This window comes from Aristolochia californica, unplaced genomic scaffold (genome assembly GCF_029961685.1).
Source record: "Aristolochia californica isolate CCGP_79_NKW_82.1479 unplaced genomic scaffold, dmAriCali1.0.hap1 SCAF_2, whole genome shotgun sequence".
In the NCBI taxonomy this organism is placed as follows: domain Eukaryota; kingdom Viridiplantae; phylum Streptophyta; class Magnoliopsida; order Piperales; family Aristolochiaceae; genus Aristolochia; species Aristolochia californica.
The window spans coordinates 46,433,187-46,447,710 of record NW_027181881.1 but is presented as its reverse complement, the minus strand read 5'-3'; the positions used below and the strand labels follow the sequence as shown (position 1 = coordinate 46,447,710).

At 36.9% G+C, this 14,524-nt stretch overlaps 2 protein-coding genes and 1 pseudogene across 2 annotated transcripts; 2 read left to right on the top strand and 1 right to left on the bottom strand.

Annotated features, from left to right (window-relative positions):
- Positions 1-1,213: 1,213 nt before the first annotated feature.
- Positions 1,214-3,288, bottom strand: LOC137957301 (protein LNK4-like). Its single transcript, XM_068805055.1, has 6 exons — positions 3,210-3,288; positions 2,519-2,884; positions 2,245-2,410; positions 2,048-2,131; positions 1,778-1,917; positions 1,214-1,670 (listed from the first exon to the last, which is right to left on the bottom strand). Exons 2-6 carry the CDS (start codon positions 2,881-2,883, stop codon positions 1,571-1,573), a joined length of 855 nt encoding a protein of 284 aa, XP_068661156.1. The 5' UTR covers position 2,884; positions 3,210-3,288; the 3' UTR covers positions 1,214-1,570.
- A 765-nt stretch (positions 3,289-4,053) lies between these two features.
- LOC137955179 (U3 small nucleolar RNA-associated protein 18 homolog) lies at positions 4,054-5,634 on the top strand (annotated as a pseudogene).
- A 3,841-nt stretch (positions 5,635-9,475) lies between these two features.
- Positions 9,476-14,006, top strand: LOC137956926 (U3 small nucleolar RNA-associated protein 18 homolog). Its single transcript, XM_068804595.1, has 2 exons — positions 9,476-9,881; positions 12,128-14,006. Exon 2 carries the CDS (start codon positions 12,144-12,146, stop codon positions 13,839-13,841), a length of 1,698 nt encoding a protein of 565 aa, XP_068660696.1. The 5' UTR covers positions 9,476-9,881; positions 12,128-12,143; the 3' UTR covers positions 13,842-14,006.
- Positions 14,007-14,524: the final 518 nt, after the last annotated feature.

The window sequence follows — 14,524 nt, the reverse complement described above, 5'->3', positions numbered from 1 at the left end:
GAGAGAGAGACAAAAGCTATACTCTTCTAGAGGTAGATGAGATTTGAAAGTGGAGAGGGAATTTATTCATAAAATACTCTGAAAGATTTAACTATTTAACAAAAAAAACTAAATAATTTAAAATTTAAAAATAAATATTAATGTAATTATATATAAAAATAATATACCTAAACAAACGTGATTCCTTTCATAATGTCTAGAAATTATGATTTTTATAATATCTAAATTATCACTCTATATAATATAATATTAAAAATCATGAATAAATAATTAATTAAATAAATGCATTTTATTAATAAAATAAGATAGATTTTAGTGTTCGGTTTTGAAAGAGTGGGCGGCCAGAGGAGAGCAAGTAGTACGACAGCAAGGGAAGCTTAGGTCGAGCAACAACAAGAGGTCCAATAAGAGGAAAATCGAGATCAAGGGCGAGGCCGAGCAGTGGCGACAGAGAGAGTGATGTAGAAAGCGTTGAGAGAGAGAGGAAGTGGAAGTAAATTTAGAAGGTGAACCTTCATATTTACATGAGACTGAGTGAAAGTAAATTCCATAGGTCATTCATGTTCACTTTCCCTTGGACGTACACTAACGATTTTGGGCAAGTCAGAGTGAATTTGAATTCACTTGCACTTTCCCTTAACATGCACTAACAGTGGGTTTATGGGAATTGATAATCCATGGAGGTATATGAGGTAAGTCTCATCGACCTTTTTTTTTTTTAATGTTTTATTGACTCACTGAGTTGATCTTGACTTGGCAGGCTTAAGTTAAGATTTGAAACTAGGCAGGTTGAGTTGAGGTCAGACTCAATCCTTCTACAATGGGTGAACACCCTTGACTCAGGCAGAGTCCGGCCCAGTCTGAATGTCCAATCCGATTTTAGAAACCCAAGTCAGTTCTCAATTTTGAGAGAAAACACCACGTTGCTTTGTAGGACTTGCAAATATCATATTTGAAAAGATAATCAATTACCCCATGCATTTTCAGTACACATTAGCACAGCTTTTGATCCTTCTTTTCTTTTTATGTAGATCCAAACAGAAAACAAAAAGAGAAATGACTCGGTTAAAGAGGGATTTTCCAACTAAGTGGAATCTGTTGTTTCGTGGAGCAAAGATTTGAAGCTTGAATCCTTTCTTTGAGAATTAGCAAATATTTGATTCAGTCAGAAGTATCACTTTAGAAGGATTTCAAACAGAAGATTTTGCTCACTCTTTTAACAAAGAAACTCGAACAGTGAGAGATGTTCTATATCATTTTCCCTCCATTGCTGTGCCTTGTGAACAAGGCCTGTAATAGACTCGGTTCTTTTTATACAAGAAAACTAAAACATCATGCTCTATACTTTTTTTATAACTTCGATTATAGAACAGATCGTCAAACAAAAAACGCTCCTACTTAACTCACGATAGAGATTAAGTTCAGGATATCATGCTCTGGATGCATTTGAGCTAGTCACTTCTACTTAACTCCTATTAGCAAGTCCTCTTCAGTCAAATACCCGCCAAGCTTAACTTGAGTTATCTGACACCGAAAGCGTAAGAACTATGATCTTCCAGTTCCATTGAAGCTAATGATGCTGATTGGAGCTGATTCTGTCCAACAGTAGCTCTGCGATGATTTTATCCTCAAAATATGTCTTTGTCCCCATGGAGGTTGGCTTTCCAGTCCTGACCATGAATTTCACATCAGAAATCTAATTCATTCTAATTATTTAATGACAGATGCTAAAATAGTCGAAGTTCCTAATATGGTAAGAAGCCATTGGAAACTTTACCTGCTTTCTTCACTGTGAATTTTATCAATGGAGGCTTCGTCTGTCGTGGATCCACACTCACTTACTAACTGGCTTTGTGTTAAGCTTCCGGCAAGACGGTAGAAAGCATCACGGAGGCAAACCCGGGTCTCTGGATTCAACTGTTTTAGCCAACATTTATACTCGTTTAGTTGAACTCAAGAATTATGTGCAGCCAATTATTTCAAATATCACAGAAGCTTCAACTCTTTTTAATTTATATCAATTATACCTACTAACAAACTCAGGTACCTGTCCCACTGCTGCTTCAAGCTCTTGAATTACAGCCACCTCGCCGGATATATCAAGCTGTTCTGGGATCAGCACTGTGGGAGCCTGATAGCGGAAGAGCATGTGAGCTTGAATAATGATCTAACCAGCTTCCTTTTGGAAATTTACAAGAGAGCTTTGCAACCTTCCCAAATTATGAACAAAATCAAATTTCTTACTTTTGAAGTCGTTGATCCACCGATTTCTGACGAGTCTTCTGAAGTCCAGCACAGAATGCCATACTCTGTAGCCCAATTGTCCGATGGGTCAGCAAGTTCATCATCTTGGGTAGAATTGTAGTCTGTAGTCGCAGTCTTTAAATTCTCACCCTCAAAGAATGAATACCTGCAAGTAAGATGGTCCGTTCGTCAAAACAGCAAGAAGGAACATACCATCCACACGTGAAGATTATTACAGGAACTTAAAATGAGTATGTTAGAAGTTATTTCGTACAAGAAAATATCATCCATCTGGGCCGAGCTGCTTTGACACTCATTTTGAGGTTGAAAATCTGGCTGATCACTTACAAATCCACACCTGAGTAAATAGGAATTATAGTTCCCTGCACTAAAACCGACCAGAGAGCTGCACTCATGGATAGAAGGCTCTTGGGGAGATTCAATATCCGCGCTCTGTCCATCAAAGCAGAATAGCTCTGTATTTGGCTTTCTTCTTTTGGAGGTAAACTCGTGTGCCGAAACTCCCCATTGGAACCAATCCTCCGACGAGAGAGATTCGTCGCTCACATCAAATGGGTCTCCTCTTTCCAGATCATCGAGAATTCTCTGGTGTTCTTCTGTGTTGAAATAACACTCCATGCTACAAGTTTGCAAAAGGTTAACAGTCAGTTTTTTTTTTTTTTTTTTTCTGATTCATCATTTCTTGCAGATTAAAATATCAGAGAGGCTGGTCAGCGGCTCATCGACGATCTAAGCGGTAAGTTCTCGAAATCACAACTTCCATTGCTCACGAAGATCGAAACCACTAACAGAATAAGGTCAACAATGAATTATTCATTATCAACAAAAGAGAGACATCCAAATGCGTCATCCCAGATTTAGAAATGAATGCAAAGAGGGTTAACCTCCAGTACCAGGAAATCCCTTCCAGTGTTCGTTTTAACCGTAACGAAACAACCCCATACCTGTGTTAAGCTGATTGATCAAGAGCCGACTGCAAAGTGGAAGGAGGAAGGAGAGAAAGATCGTGAGGCGGCGTCGAGATGATTGAAGCCGGATGAATGTCGAGCTCTTGAAGAAGTAAAGCAGAGGTTTGAGTAAGACGTACGGGACCGAGCTTGTGGCTCAAGAAGTTCGAAAAGAATTTGCGGTATCGACGGCACTCACATCTGAATCTGCGAACTGATTGAGCCAGGTGTTCGGCGGACAATCTGTGAGCCTATGTTTGGTGAAAGAACTTTTGTGAGTATGTGGTTCCGGGCGGCTCGTACTGCTCCCGAGAGAGAAACTACACCTCGGCCATGCTGCATATCTAAATATCCTTTCAGCTATTCTGACCCGTTTCTGAAATCTCTAGTTTTTTCCCCCAAAAACACCCTGTTTTAAGTTAAAAACTGTTTTCTCTAGTCTTTTCACTTAGAAACAAAGGTTATAATTGTCATTCAATTTTTAGGCTAAAATTCTTATTTCAATAACTACCCTCATTAAATGATTTTAAAAAAAAAATTATAAAATCATCTTGAAACAATACAAGTGTTTTTTACGAAACAAAAAGATTATAGTAACACTACTAAAAGTGACATGATGAAATTTTGAGTCCATGATATAAGCATTGCCTCTTATACTATGGCTCTTAGGATTCCATATAGAATTTTATAATGATGTATCAATTCAATCCCTATGCTTTTGTTAATATTGACATTTATGTTTCTTTTCTCTTCAAAATTGTTGATTATGAACACATTTAAATGAAATGGGAAGAAATATAAATTTCATATTATATGATTTTGCAGGCAAATAACTACTACCATGAGTTTAATTTCTCAAAAGGCACCTTCAAGGAAACTTGAGAAAACAATCAACATGGATGGGGCTGATGCTGGTTCACATGACCAAGAAAAAGAATAAACAAAAGTTTCAGGTGGATCTGATGTAGTTAGTTTGAAAAATAAAAAAAGAAGAACAAAACAATCAGAATTTGAACAAGAGCAGGAAAATAATGAAATGCAAGATCTAACCCATCGTGATTCTTTCTTGTTTTACATGGATAGATCTGCTGATGGCGAAGATGCCATTTATCAAGAAGACCTAGAATCACAAGATGACAGAAAAGGTGACAATCATGAACACAAAAGGAAACCTACTTGGGTAGATGAGGAGGAAGAAAAGACTCTTGTAGATATATCAAAAGTGAGTAGATTGAAAAAAGTTAGAAAAGAAGCCGATGAGAACTAGGTTGTCGGTGCAGATTATGTCTCCATATTGCAAGCCCAACATATTAAGTTGAATCCTGAAATTGAGTGGGCTCAGTTGGAGACAAATTTGAGGGAGTATAGGTCCGATGATAAATTTGATGAAGACATGATGGAGCTGTTGCTAAACTTGGTTATATTGGCATGGAAGATGATGATGTTGCCAAGATTACTTGAGTACTCGAGGCTTGTCGAATCAAATTCACAGCAACCCTCAAATGGACCTATAAATTCAGTTCAGTTTCATTGAAATGGCCAATTGCTTCTTACTGGTGAATTAGATCGAAGATTGAGATTTTTTCAGATTGATGGGAAACGTAACACCAAGATAGAAAGCATTTTTATAGAAGATTGGCCTATCAGAAAAGCATGCTTCTTACCTGATGGTTCTCAGGTTATATTTGGGGGAAGAAGAAAATTCTTTTACTGTTTTGATCTAGTGAAAGCCTCGATTGATAAAATAGGTCCTTTAATTGGTCGAGATGGTCGAGATAAGAAGAGCTTGAAATTTTTCAAGGTTTCTACTGATTCAAATACTATTGCATTTATAGATAATGAAGGTTATATCCTTTTGGTTTTAGCCCGAACAAAGGAGGTGATTGGAACTTTAAAAATGAATGGGACTGCACGATCTTTGGTTTTTGTTGATGATGGACGACAACTTTTGAGCTCTGGAGGTGATGGACTTATTTACCAGTGAGACATGAGGACCAGAAGGTGCTTCCACAAGGTTGTCGATGAGGGTTGCATGGAGGGAATTGCCCTTTTTACTTCACATGATAGTAACGTTTTGGCAACAGACACAAGTAGTGGAATTATGAATATTTACAATCGAGATGATTTTCTTGGGGGCAAAACAAAACCCATAAAGGCAATTGAAAATTTACTTACTAAGATTGATGGTTTGAAGTTTAATCTTAATGCTCACATTTTGGCCGTTACTTCCAGTATGAAGAAAAATAGTTTAAGATTAGTGCATTTCCTGTCATTTACTGTGTTATCAAACTGGCTTTCGCCAAAACAAACATTTCAATATCCTTGTAGCTTGGATTTCAGTCCTGGTGGTGGGTTCATAGTTGTAGGAATTGCAACAGGAAATGTGCTTTTATATAAGTTGCATCACTATCAACATGTTTGAGTTATTTTAGATCCAATTATGACATTGTTTATCTTTGTAATTAATATGTGAGAGTCAGGTTTTCCTCTTTGCAGTCACTATGTTAAATTGTGTATGTGCGAGATCTGTGAATTTTGTCCCAAGAAAAGATTGTTAGTCTTGTAAGCCCTGTGAGCACTTTTTTTTTTACATTTCCTGAATTGTGAGAGAGAAACTATGTTTTTGCTCCGTTTCTCTTTTCTTCCTAACCTACTTTCAAGAGTAAATATTAGTCAGGATGTTCCCTTCTTTTAGGTAGTTAGGCCTAGAAGTCTTGAGAAATCTATTCATGTGTCCCAGTCATGGTAGTGTTATTTTTTTTAATTGAATACTTGCGCAGAGAAGTCATTTCTCTTTCTTATAGTATTATTAGATACATTTTATGGATTTGTTGTTGCATTATATACTTGGATATTTCTCTCTCCCCTCTCCTGAATGGGCTCTGATACCAATATCTTGACATTTTATTTGCAATTCTCTTCCGTCTGCAATTGGTATCAAAGCCATGGAAGTCATAACACAAGCTTGTTTTTAGGATTTGAATATAACTCAAAAAATTCTTGACAATATTACTAACCCTCTTTAGTTTGGGTGTTCGTATCATAGTTTTCAGACCTCATGAATCAATCGATTCAAGTTTTCTTTCAATGGTCGTGTTGATTGTGATTGGACTCACCCTTTCTATTTTATGGCACTTTTCTCCTAATTCATACCGAATCCAGCTCAGACTTGAGATGTCCCTCTTGACTCAGATAACTTTACTGATTCTTGGTGGAAAAACTTTTATATATGACAAATAGAATTCCATAACAGAGATCTTGAGCAAGAGCATCTTAATTATTTATTTACTTGGGATTGAATAAAAAACCTTGACCTCTTAAAAAAATAGTTGTGATTGAATTACTTGAAGGTGAGTGGTTCTACTCAAATAATTAAATACGGTAGAAAAGTTTATTAAATTAAATATATTATATTGCAATCATAAACTTCTCATACTTAAATGCCCAAAAAGTAAGTTTCCTAGTACTTGATTAGTTACCACAATGAACATATATTTATACTTAAACATGATAATGGAAACTACTAAGGTCATGTGTTTGATATACGATGCAATTTATCTCAAATTAAAACAATTTCAGGTTTGGGCTCACGAATATTTTTAAAAAATTAATTAGATGGATATATAATGTATTAAAAAAAGTGGTTGGACTCAAATCATACTAAGGTTGGTTATCCCCAACTTTATCTTCTTTAGAAAAATTCCTATATTTATATAACTATATTTACTTTATTATAGTTACAATAATATAATTATTTTAATTTTATAATTAAAAATTGACCAATATAAGAAAATTCATAAAATAAAATCAATACTGATACAGAGGATAATAAATAAATATAAAATTAAATTAAAATTAAAATCATCATACACAGGGTCACCAAACTCCTCAATCTCATCGACCACATCTTCCTCAACATCATCATCATCATACACAGGGTCACCAAACTCCTCAATCTCATCGATCACGTCTTCCTCAACATCATCATCATCATACACAGGGTCACCATACTCCTCATTGGCAAGTAACCAGTCGATGAATCATTCGGCCTGTAATGTACCAAAAAACTCGGGTAGCTTTACTCTGAAATCAAGGTCTACAGGTCAATCCCTCTGACCGCAGTGCTCCCCGAATTGAGCAGGATGGCGATATGGGTTTTTGTATCTGACATCGGAATCGTGATCTTCCATCTCACGATAACTGAAATCCTGCATCGTTAGACGTTGGGTTAACTCTGTGATTTGCCTCTGCAAATCTTCAAGTATCACCAACTCTGCGAGTTGCCTCTGCAAATCTTCAAGTATCTCCACCTGAACATGATGGCTACAACCACGACCACCAGCCATTAAAACTGGCGATTTTTTTTCCACTTTTTTTTCAATAAAAATAAAATAAAATAAGTTAGGGTTTTCCCCCAAATGCAATATACCTCGACGCTGATGATCCTCCCGAAATAGGGATTTCAAAGCTCAAAAAGGACAATTTTTTTGAACTCAGGATTTCAGAGCCCTTTGTCTCGAAATCGCGACGCTCTGGCAGCCCTCTCCGGTCGTCGTCTCCGACAACGCTAACTCTCTCCCAGCGTTGACGTCTCGCGCGAGGTCTCAGACGAAACCCCTGTTTCGGCCCTCTATTTTCGATAAGTTCCGAACCTTATCTGTTCGTCCAGCTTCGTTGACGGCAGATCCGACTACAACGACGACAACGACAACGTCACATGGCAGTTTCGGTGGTGACGACGTTGATGTCGAACCCTTTCCCTGCCGAATCCCTATCTTCCAGCAAATCCAGAGTCACTGCTCTATTTCTGTAACTGCTCGGTCGAATCCCGAGTTTTTCCGGTAGCAACGTTGAGCGGTAGCTCAACGATGATGGCGTCGTCTTCGTCGACCCTTTAACTGCTCGTTGCAGTGTCTCTGGCGAGACTTAGCTTCTTCCCCAGCCTGAAGCTCTGATTCCAACTGATGCAGGACAGGATAACAATTATCCTGTACGCAAATCAAGCTGAGAATCACGGGAGGAAATACACAATGAGACTTGAGAGGTCTCAACAACTTGCATTTGCTCTTTCCTTGGTAAAGCTCCTAGGTGACCAAGTTTCTTACTTTTGGTGAGTAGAAAAGTCTAAACACCTTGGAGCTGAGTTGCACAAAATGCATGTTGATATTAATACTAGAATTAATTTTAGCAAGGCTAGAAGTTAGAGTAGATTAAATCATGAGATGGGAAAACAAGATATAAACTATGAAGAAGTGGTCAATAGTTCATTATGGTGGTCGACCTCTGAACTTTTGTACTATTTTCCTTCCTTAGACCAAAATGTTGGGACCTGGTTAGAGCAATATCATCCAAGTGTAAAATGTACGACTATAGCAAGATCAGGATAGTCTTTGATTATTTGTTTTGGTGGATTGTCAAACTCTGCATTTGTACAATCCATATTGCATGGAAAGGTTCGAGTAGGTTGGTTGATCCTTATAGGACAATGTCAAAGGTTCAATGAACCTCTTGAGAAATTTTCCTTCTCATGTCTCAGGTCTATGGATATAGTTCGGAGGTGAGGGGGAGTGTTGACTGGGTAAAAGTCCCACATTGAAAAATAAGAAAAAAAATTAATTAGTTAAAAAGTTTAACAATAGGCCTCCTAAGTAGCTAGTCATTTTGGGATGGATCCAAGCTCGACCCAACACCTAACACATGTAAACTTATAAATTTATTTTATTCAAGAGTATTTGAAGGAGAGGATGTGTTGTGGAAGATGAGTTGTTTAGGAAATATGCTCAACTCTGTTTTATCCAAACCATTTGGTTCGTGCAATGGTAAAAAACCTCTGAAGACGAAGACTGCTACTTTGAGAGACTTACGGAGCAATCGTTTTGGGTTCTTGGTAAGAGATTACGCACAATTTGCTATGCGCTGCAAATGATTGGGTGACAATTTTATTCAATCACTCAATTTTTTTCCCTACTATTTATTAAATAGAATGAAAACAAATAAAATTTTACCCGTTTACCTATTTTACTTATTTAAAAAAACTTAATTAGATAAAGACCATACTTTGTAATTTATTTAGAAAAATACCCAATTTGACAGGTGCACTCTACATGTGCAAGTCATAACACCTATGCTTTAATTGATTACGTACTGACACATCGGCTGCCACGTCACTTTAATGCCACGTAATCTACCACGTAGGATGTCAAGTTATTATATTAACACTCATCTCGCGCCACGTAAGCCCTCATCTGCCTTCTTATTTTTTTCGTTCTCACCCCGCTGGATCTCTCCTCTCCTCTCCTCTCGCCCTCTCGCCGTGCCAGCTGCCGCCGCTCCCCACTGCTCCCCTGCTGCCGCCGGTTGGCCTCGGCCTCAACGCCCCCCTCTCAACAGCCCTCTCGTCCTCTCAACCCAGACTTCGTCTCTGCTACATCTCTCATCGTCTTCTCCGATCCCCTCTGTTCATCCTCTCGCCGGCCCTTTCTCAAAACCGAAGCCTATCATTTCATCTCCTCGCCGCCTCCTCTCTCAAAACCGAACCCTCTAATTTCCTCTCAGCGTCCCCTCTTTTAATACCCTATAATTTCACCCTCTCGCCGCCCCTTCTCTCAAAACGGAAGCCCTACTCACCCTCCAAACCCGAATTTGAATTTCAGAAGCCGATTTAGCAAGGTAATTTTTTAGGGCTTTTGTTAATTGAATCTAATTACTGTTTAATTATAATGTTGATTTGAATTTAGGTGTTTAATTACTGTATTGATTTTTTTTGTGATATACTGTTTAATTTCTTATTTTATGTTAATGAAAATTCTGTCAATTGCAGATAAATTAAAATTATTGTAAAGTTTAATTGAAACTTCATTGAATTTCCCTCTCTGTATTTATTAATTTTCTGTATTTTAGTTTATGGATTCCTATGCCATTGTATTTTCTGAAGTTGCTAGTTTAATTTTAGTTTAATTTCTGATTTATGCATTTAGTTTAATTTTCTGATTTATGAAGTTGTAGTTTACTCTATTGAGATAAGATTTGCAGGATTTTTAGTTGCTAGTTGTTGTTAAATAAATTTGAAGTGTCATTGAATGATCATGCCATGTGGTGAGGAGATTTGGGTGTTATAAATATCCACCACATGGGTTTTTTTGTTTTGTTTATGTTTTTTTGTGTTTGCCCTAGTTACTAGGATAGGTACAAAGTCTTATTAGGAGTAGGTTGGGTAATGGAGGGTAGTCCAGTTCTCCTCCTCCTTATTGTCTTCCTTTTTTTCTCTACTCTTTTCGTTTTAACTGCAGTAACATATTCCATATTCAACATTAAAAAAAAAAACATATTCCATATTCGTTTGGATGAAATACACAATGAGACTTGAGAGGCCTCAACAGCTTGCATTTGCTCTTTCCTTGTAAAGTTCCTAGGTGACCAAGTTTCTTACTTTTGGTGTGCAGAGAAGTCTAAACCCCTTGAAGCTGAGCTGCAGGAAATGGATGTTGATATTAATACTAGAATTAATTTTAGTAAGGCTAGAAGTTAGAGTAGATTAAATCATGAGAGGGGAAAGCAAGATTTAAACTATGAAGAAGTGGTCAATTGTCAACCTCTGAACTTTTGTACTGTTTTCCTTCCTTAGACCAAAATGTATGGACTTGGTTAGAGCAATATCATCCAAGTGTAAAATGTATGACTATAGCAAGATCAGGATAGTCTTTGATTATTTTTATTGGTGGATTGTCAGACTCTGCATTGGTACAATCCATATTGCCATGGAAAGGTTCGGGTTGATCCTTATAGGACAATACCAAAGGTTCAATGAACCTCTTGAGGAATTTTCCTTCCCATGCCTCAGGTCTATGTGTAAAGTCTGGAGGTGAGGGGGAGTGTTGAGTGGGTAAAAGTCCCACGTTGAAAAATAAGAAGAAAAATTAATTGGATAAAAAGTTTAGCAATATGCCTCCTAAGTAGCTAGTCATTTTAGGATGGATCAAGGTTCCACCCAACACCTAACACATGTAAACTTATAAATATATTTTATTCAAGAGTATTTAAATAATTTTAAATTTTTATGGGAAAATCTGTTACATCTTTGTTATTAAAAATATAATATTTTAAACCTTGTTTGATAAGAAGAAATAGAGAAAGAGGGGAGACAATTTAAGGGGATCTTTTATAAGAAGAAAAAGAAATAGAGAAAGAGGGGAGAAAATTTGAGGGGATTTTATTATACTACCCGATTTAGAATTTTTTATTAACTAAATACCTAAATATAAAAAAACTTATTTTTCAGAATAACCACATTGATGGGTATTGTTGGGTTTCTTGTGCTGAATAATTATGGAAGATTCATTATGCAAATGCATTCGATAAGAGAGGTTATTTTGTAGTTGTTTCTCTTGGAGTTTGGTTGAATGGTGTTTGGTCTTTACCATTTACTATTTTATTTTATATTTTGCTCACATGTAGATGAAACTGTGTTTTATTGTTTCAATTGTGAATTCAAGATTACGATTTGTCTCCTTTTGGTATCTCCTCTTAGGTAGCATAGTTTAAAGTTGTAAACCCATAGACCTGAAATATGTTAGGGCAATTTGTTGAGCCATCTTCAACTATTAGTTTGTTATCTTTATCATGTATAACATTAAGTGCACACCCTAAAGTTATAATTTGTTTTACTTTTTCTTAACTTTTCAAAAACATTAAACTAGTGAGGCTCTGCCTCTTATGCTATGGCTTTCAGGATTCCATATAGAATTTTATAATGATGAGTCAATTCAATCGCTATGCTTTTGTTAATATTGACATTTATGTTTCTTTGCTTTATAAAAAAAAACATTTATGTTTCTTTTCTCTTCAATATTGTTGATTATGTACACATTTAAATGATATGGGAAGAAATGCAAATTACATATTATTTGATTTTGCAGGCAAAGAACTACCACCATGAATTTAATTTCTCAAAATGCACCTTCAAAGAAACTTGAGAAAACGATCAGCATGGATGGGGCTGATGCTAGTTCACATGACCAAGAAAATGAAGCAGCAAAAGTATCAGATGGATCTGATCTAGTTAGTTTGAAAAATAAAAAAAGAAGAACAAGACAATCAGAATTTGAACAAGAGCGGGACAAGAATGAAATGAAGAAGCTAGAGAATTTCTTATTTGGGTCTCTCCATTCTCCGTTGCAGTTTGGGGAAGAAGAAAAAAAAGAAATGCTAGATCTAACGCATCGTGATTCTGTCTTGTTTTACATGGATAGATCTGCTGATCACGAAGATGCCATTTATCAAGAAGACCTAGAATCACAAGATGACAGAAAAGGCGACAATCATGAACAAGAAAGGAAACTTGCTTGGGTAGATGAGGAAGAAGAAAAGATTACTATAGATATCTCAAAAGTGAGTAGATTGAGGAAACTTAGAAAAGAAGCCAATGAGAACTTGGTTGCCTGTGCAGATTATGTCTCCAGATTGCGGGCCCAGCATATTAAGCTGAATCCTGGAACTGAGTGGGCCCAGTTGGGGAGAAATTTGGGGGATTATGGGTCCGATGATGAATCTAATGAAGACAATGATGGAGTTGTTGCTACACCAGGTTATATTGGCATGGGAGATGATGATGATATTCTTCGTAGTAATGAAGATGTTGTTGTGAAAAGTGGATCCAAGTTGTTACCAGGATTACTTGAGTACACGAGGCTTGTCGATGCAAATTCGCAGGAGCCCTCAAATGGACCTATAAATTCAGTTCAGTTTCATCGAAATGGCCAACTGCTTCTTGCTGGTGGATTAGATCGAAGATTGAGATTTTTTCAGATTGATGGGAAACGTAACACCAAGATAGAGAGCATTTTTATAGAAGATTGTCCTATCAGAAAAGCATGCTTCTTACCTGATGGTTCCCAGGTTATATTTGGGGGAAGAAGAAATTTTTTTTACTGCTTTGATCTAGTGAAAGCCTCAGTTGATAAAATAGGTCCTTTAATTGGTCGAGAGGAGAAGAGTTTGGAAGTTTTCGAGGTTGCTACTGATTCAAGTACTATTGCCTTTATAGGTAATGAAGGTTATATCCTTTTGGTTTCAACCCGAACAAAGGAGCTGATTGGAACTTTAAAAATGAATGGGACTACACGATCTTTGGCATTTGCTGATGATGGACGACAACTTTTGAGCTCTGGAGGTGATGGACATATTTACCATTGGGACCTGAGGACCAGAAGGTGCTTCCACAAGGCTGTCGATGAAGGTTGCATGGAGGGAACTGCCCTTTCTACTTCACATGATAGTAACGTTTTGGCAGCAGGCTCAAGTAGTGGAATTGTGAATGTTTACAATCGAGATGATTTTCTTGGTGGCACAACAAAACCCATAAAGGCAATTGAAAATTTAGTTACGAAGATTGATGGTTTGAAGTTTAATCATGATGCCCAGATTTTGGCCGTTACTTCCAGTATGAAGAAAAACAGTTTAAGGTTAGTGCATGTCCCGTCATTTACTGTGTTCTCAAACTGGCCTTCACCAAAACAAACACTTCAATATCCTCGCAGCTTGGATTTTAGTCCTGGTGGTGGGTTCATGGTTGTAGGAAATGCAGCAGGGAAGGTGCTTTTATACAAGTTGCATCACTATCAACATGCTTGAGCTGTTTTAGATCTAATTATGACATTGTTTATCTTTGCAATTAATATGTGAGCGCCAGGTTTTCCTCTTTTCAGTCACTATGTTGAATTGTGTATATGCGAGATCTGTCAATTTTGTCACAAGAAAAGACTATTGGTCAATTAAGCCATGTGGGCACTTTTTTTATTTACACTTCTTGAATTGTGAGAAACTATTTTTGCTCTCTTTCTCTTTTAGGATGTTCCCTTTTTTTAGGGTAGTTAGGTTTAGAAGTATTGTGAAATCTACTCCCGTGTCCCGGTCATAGTAGTGTTATTTTCGTTTTTAATTGAATACTTGTGCAGAGAACTTATTTTTCTTCCTTCATAAGTATTGTTGGATTCATTTTTATGAATTTGAGGTGTGAAACATCTAATTGTTGCAATAGGGTATTTGCATGTTGCTAAAACTAACTTACAAATGCAATTCCAAACAAAAAGTGCAAAACAGAGAAGGAATCACATTAGGAACCAAATCAGGATTTTAGCTGTCCTTTATATTGAAATTTGATGCTACTACTTTTAGGATTGCTGCCTAATCAAGTTTTTGGGTTGAATGGGGTGGAACTTGTGTGACAGTAACGGGGAAGTGAAGAAGAGGAAACATCTTGGCAGAAAGGGACTGATGCTTTCTGTTTGGGAAGGGAACTTAGTGGTACATCTGCT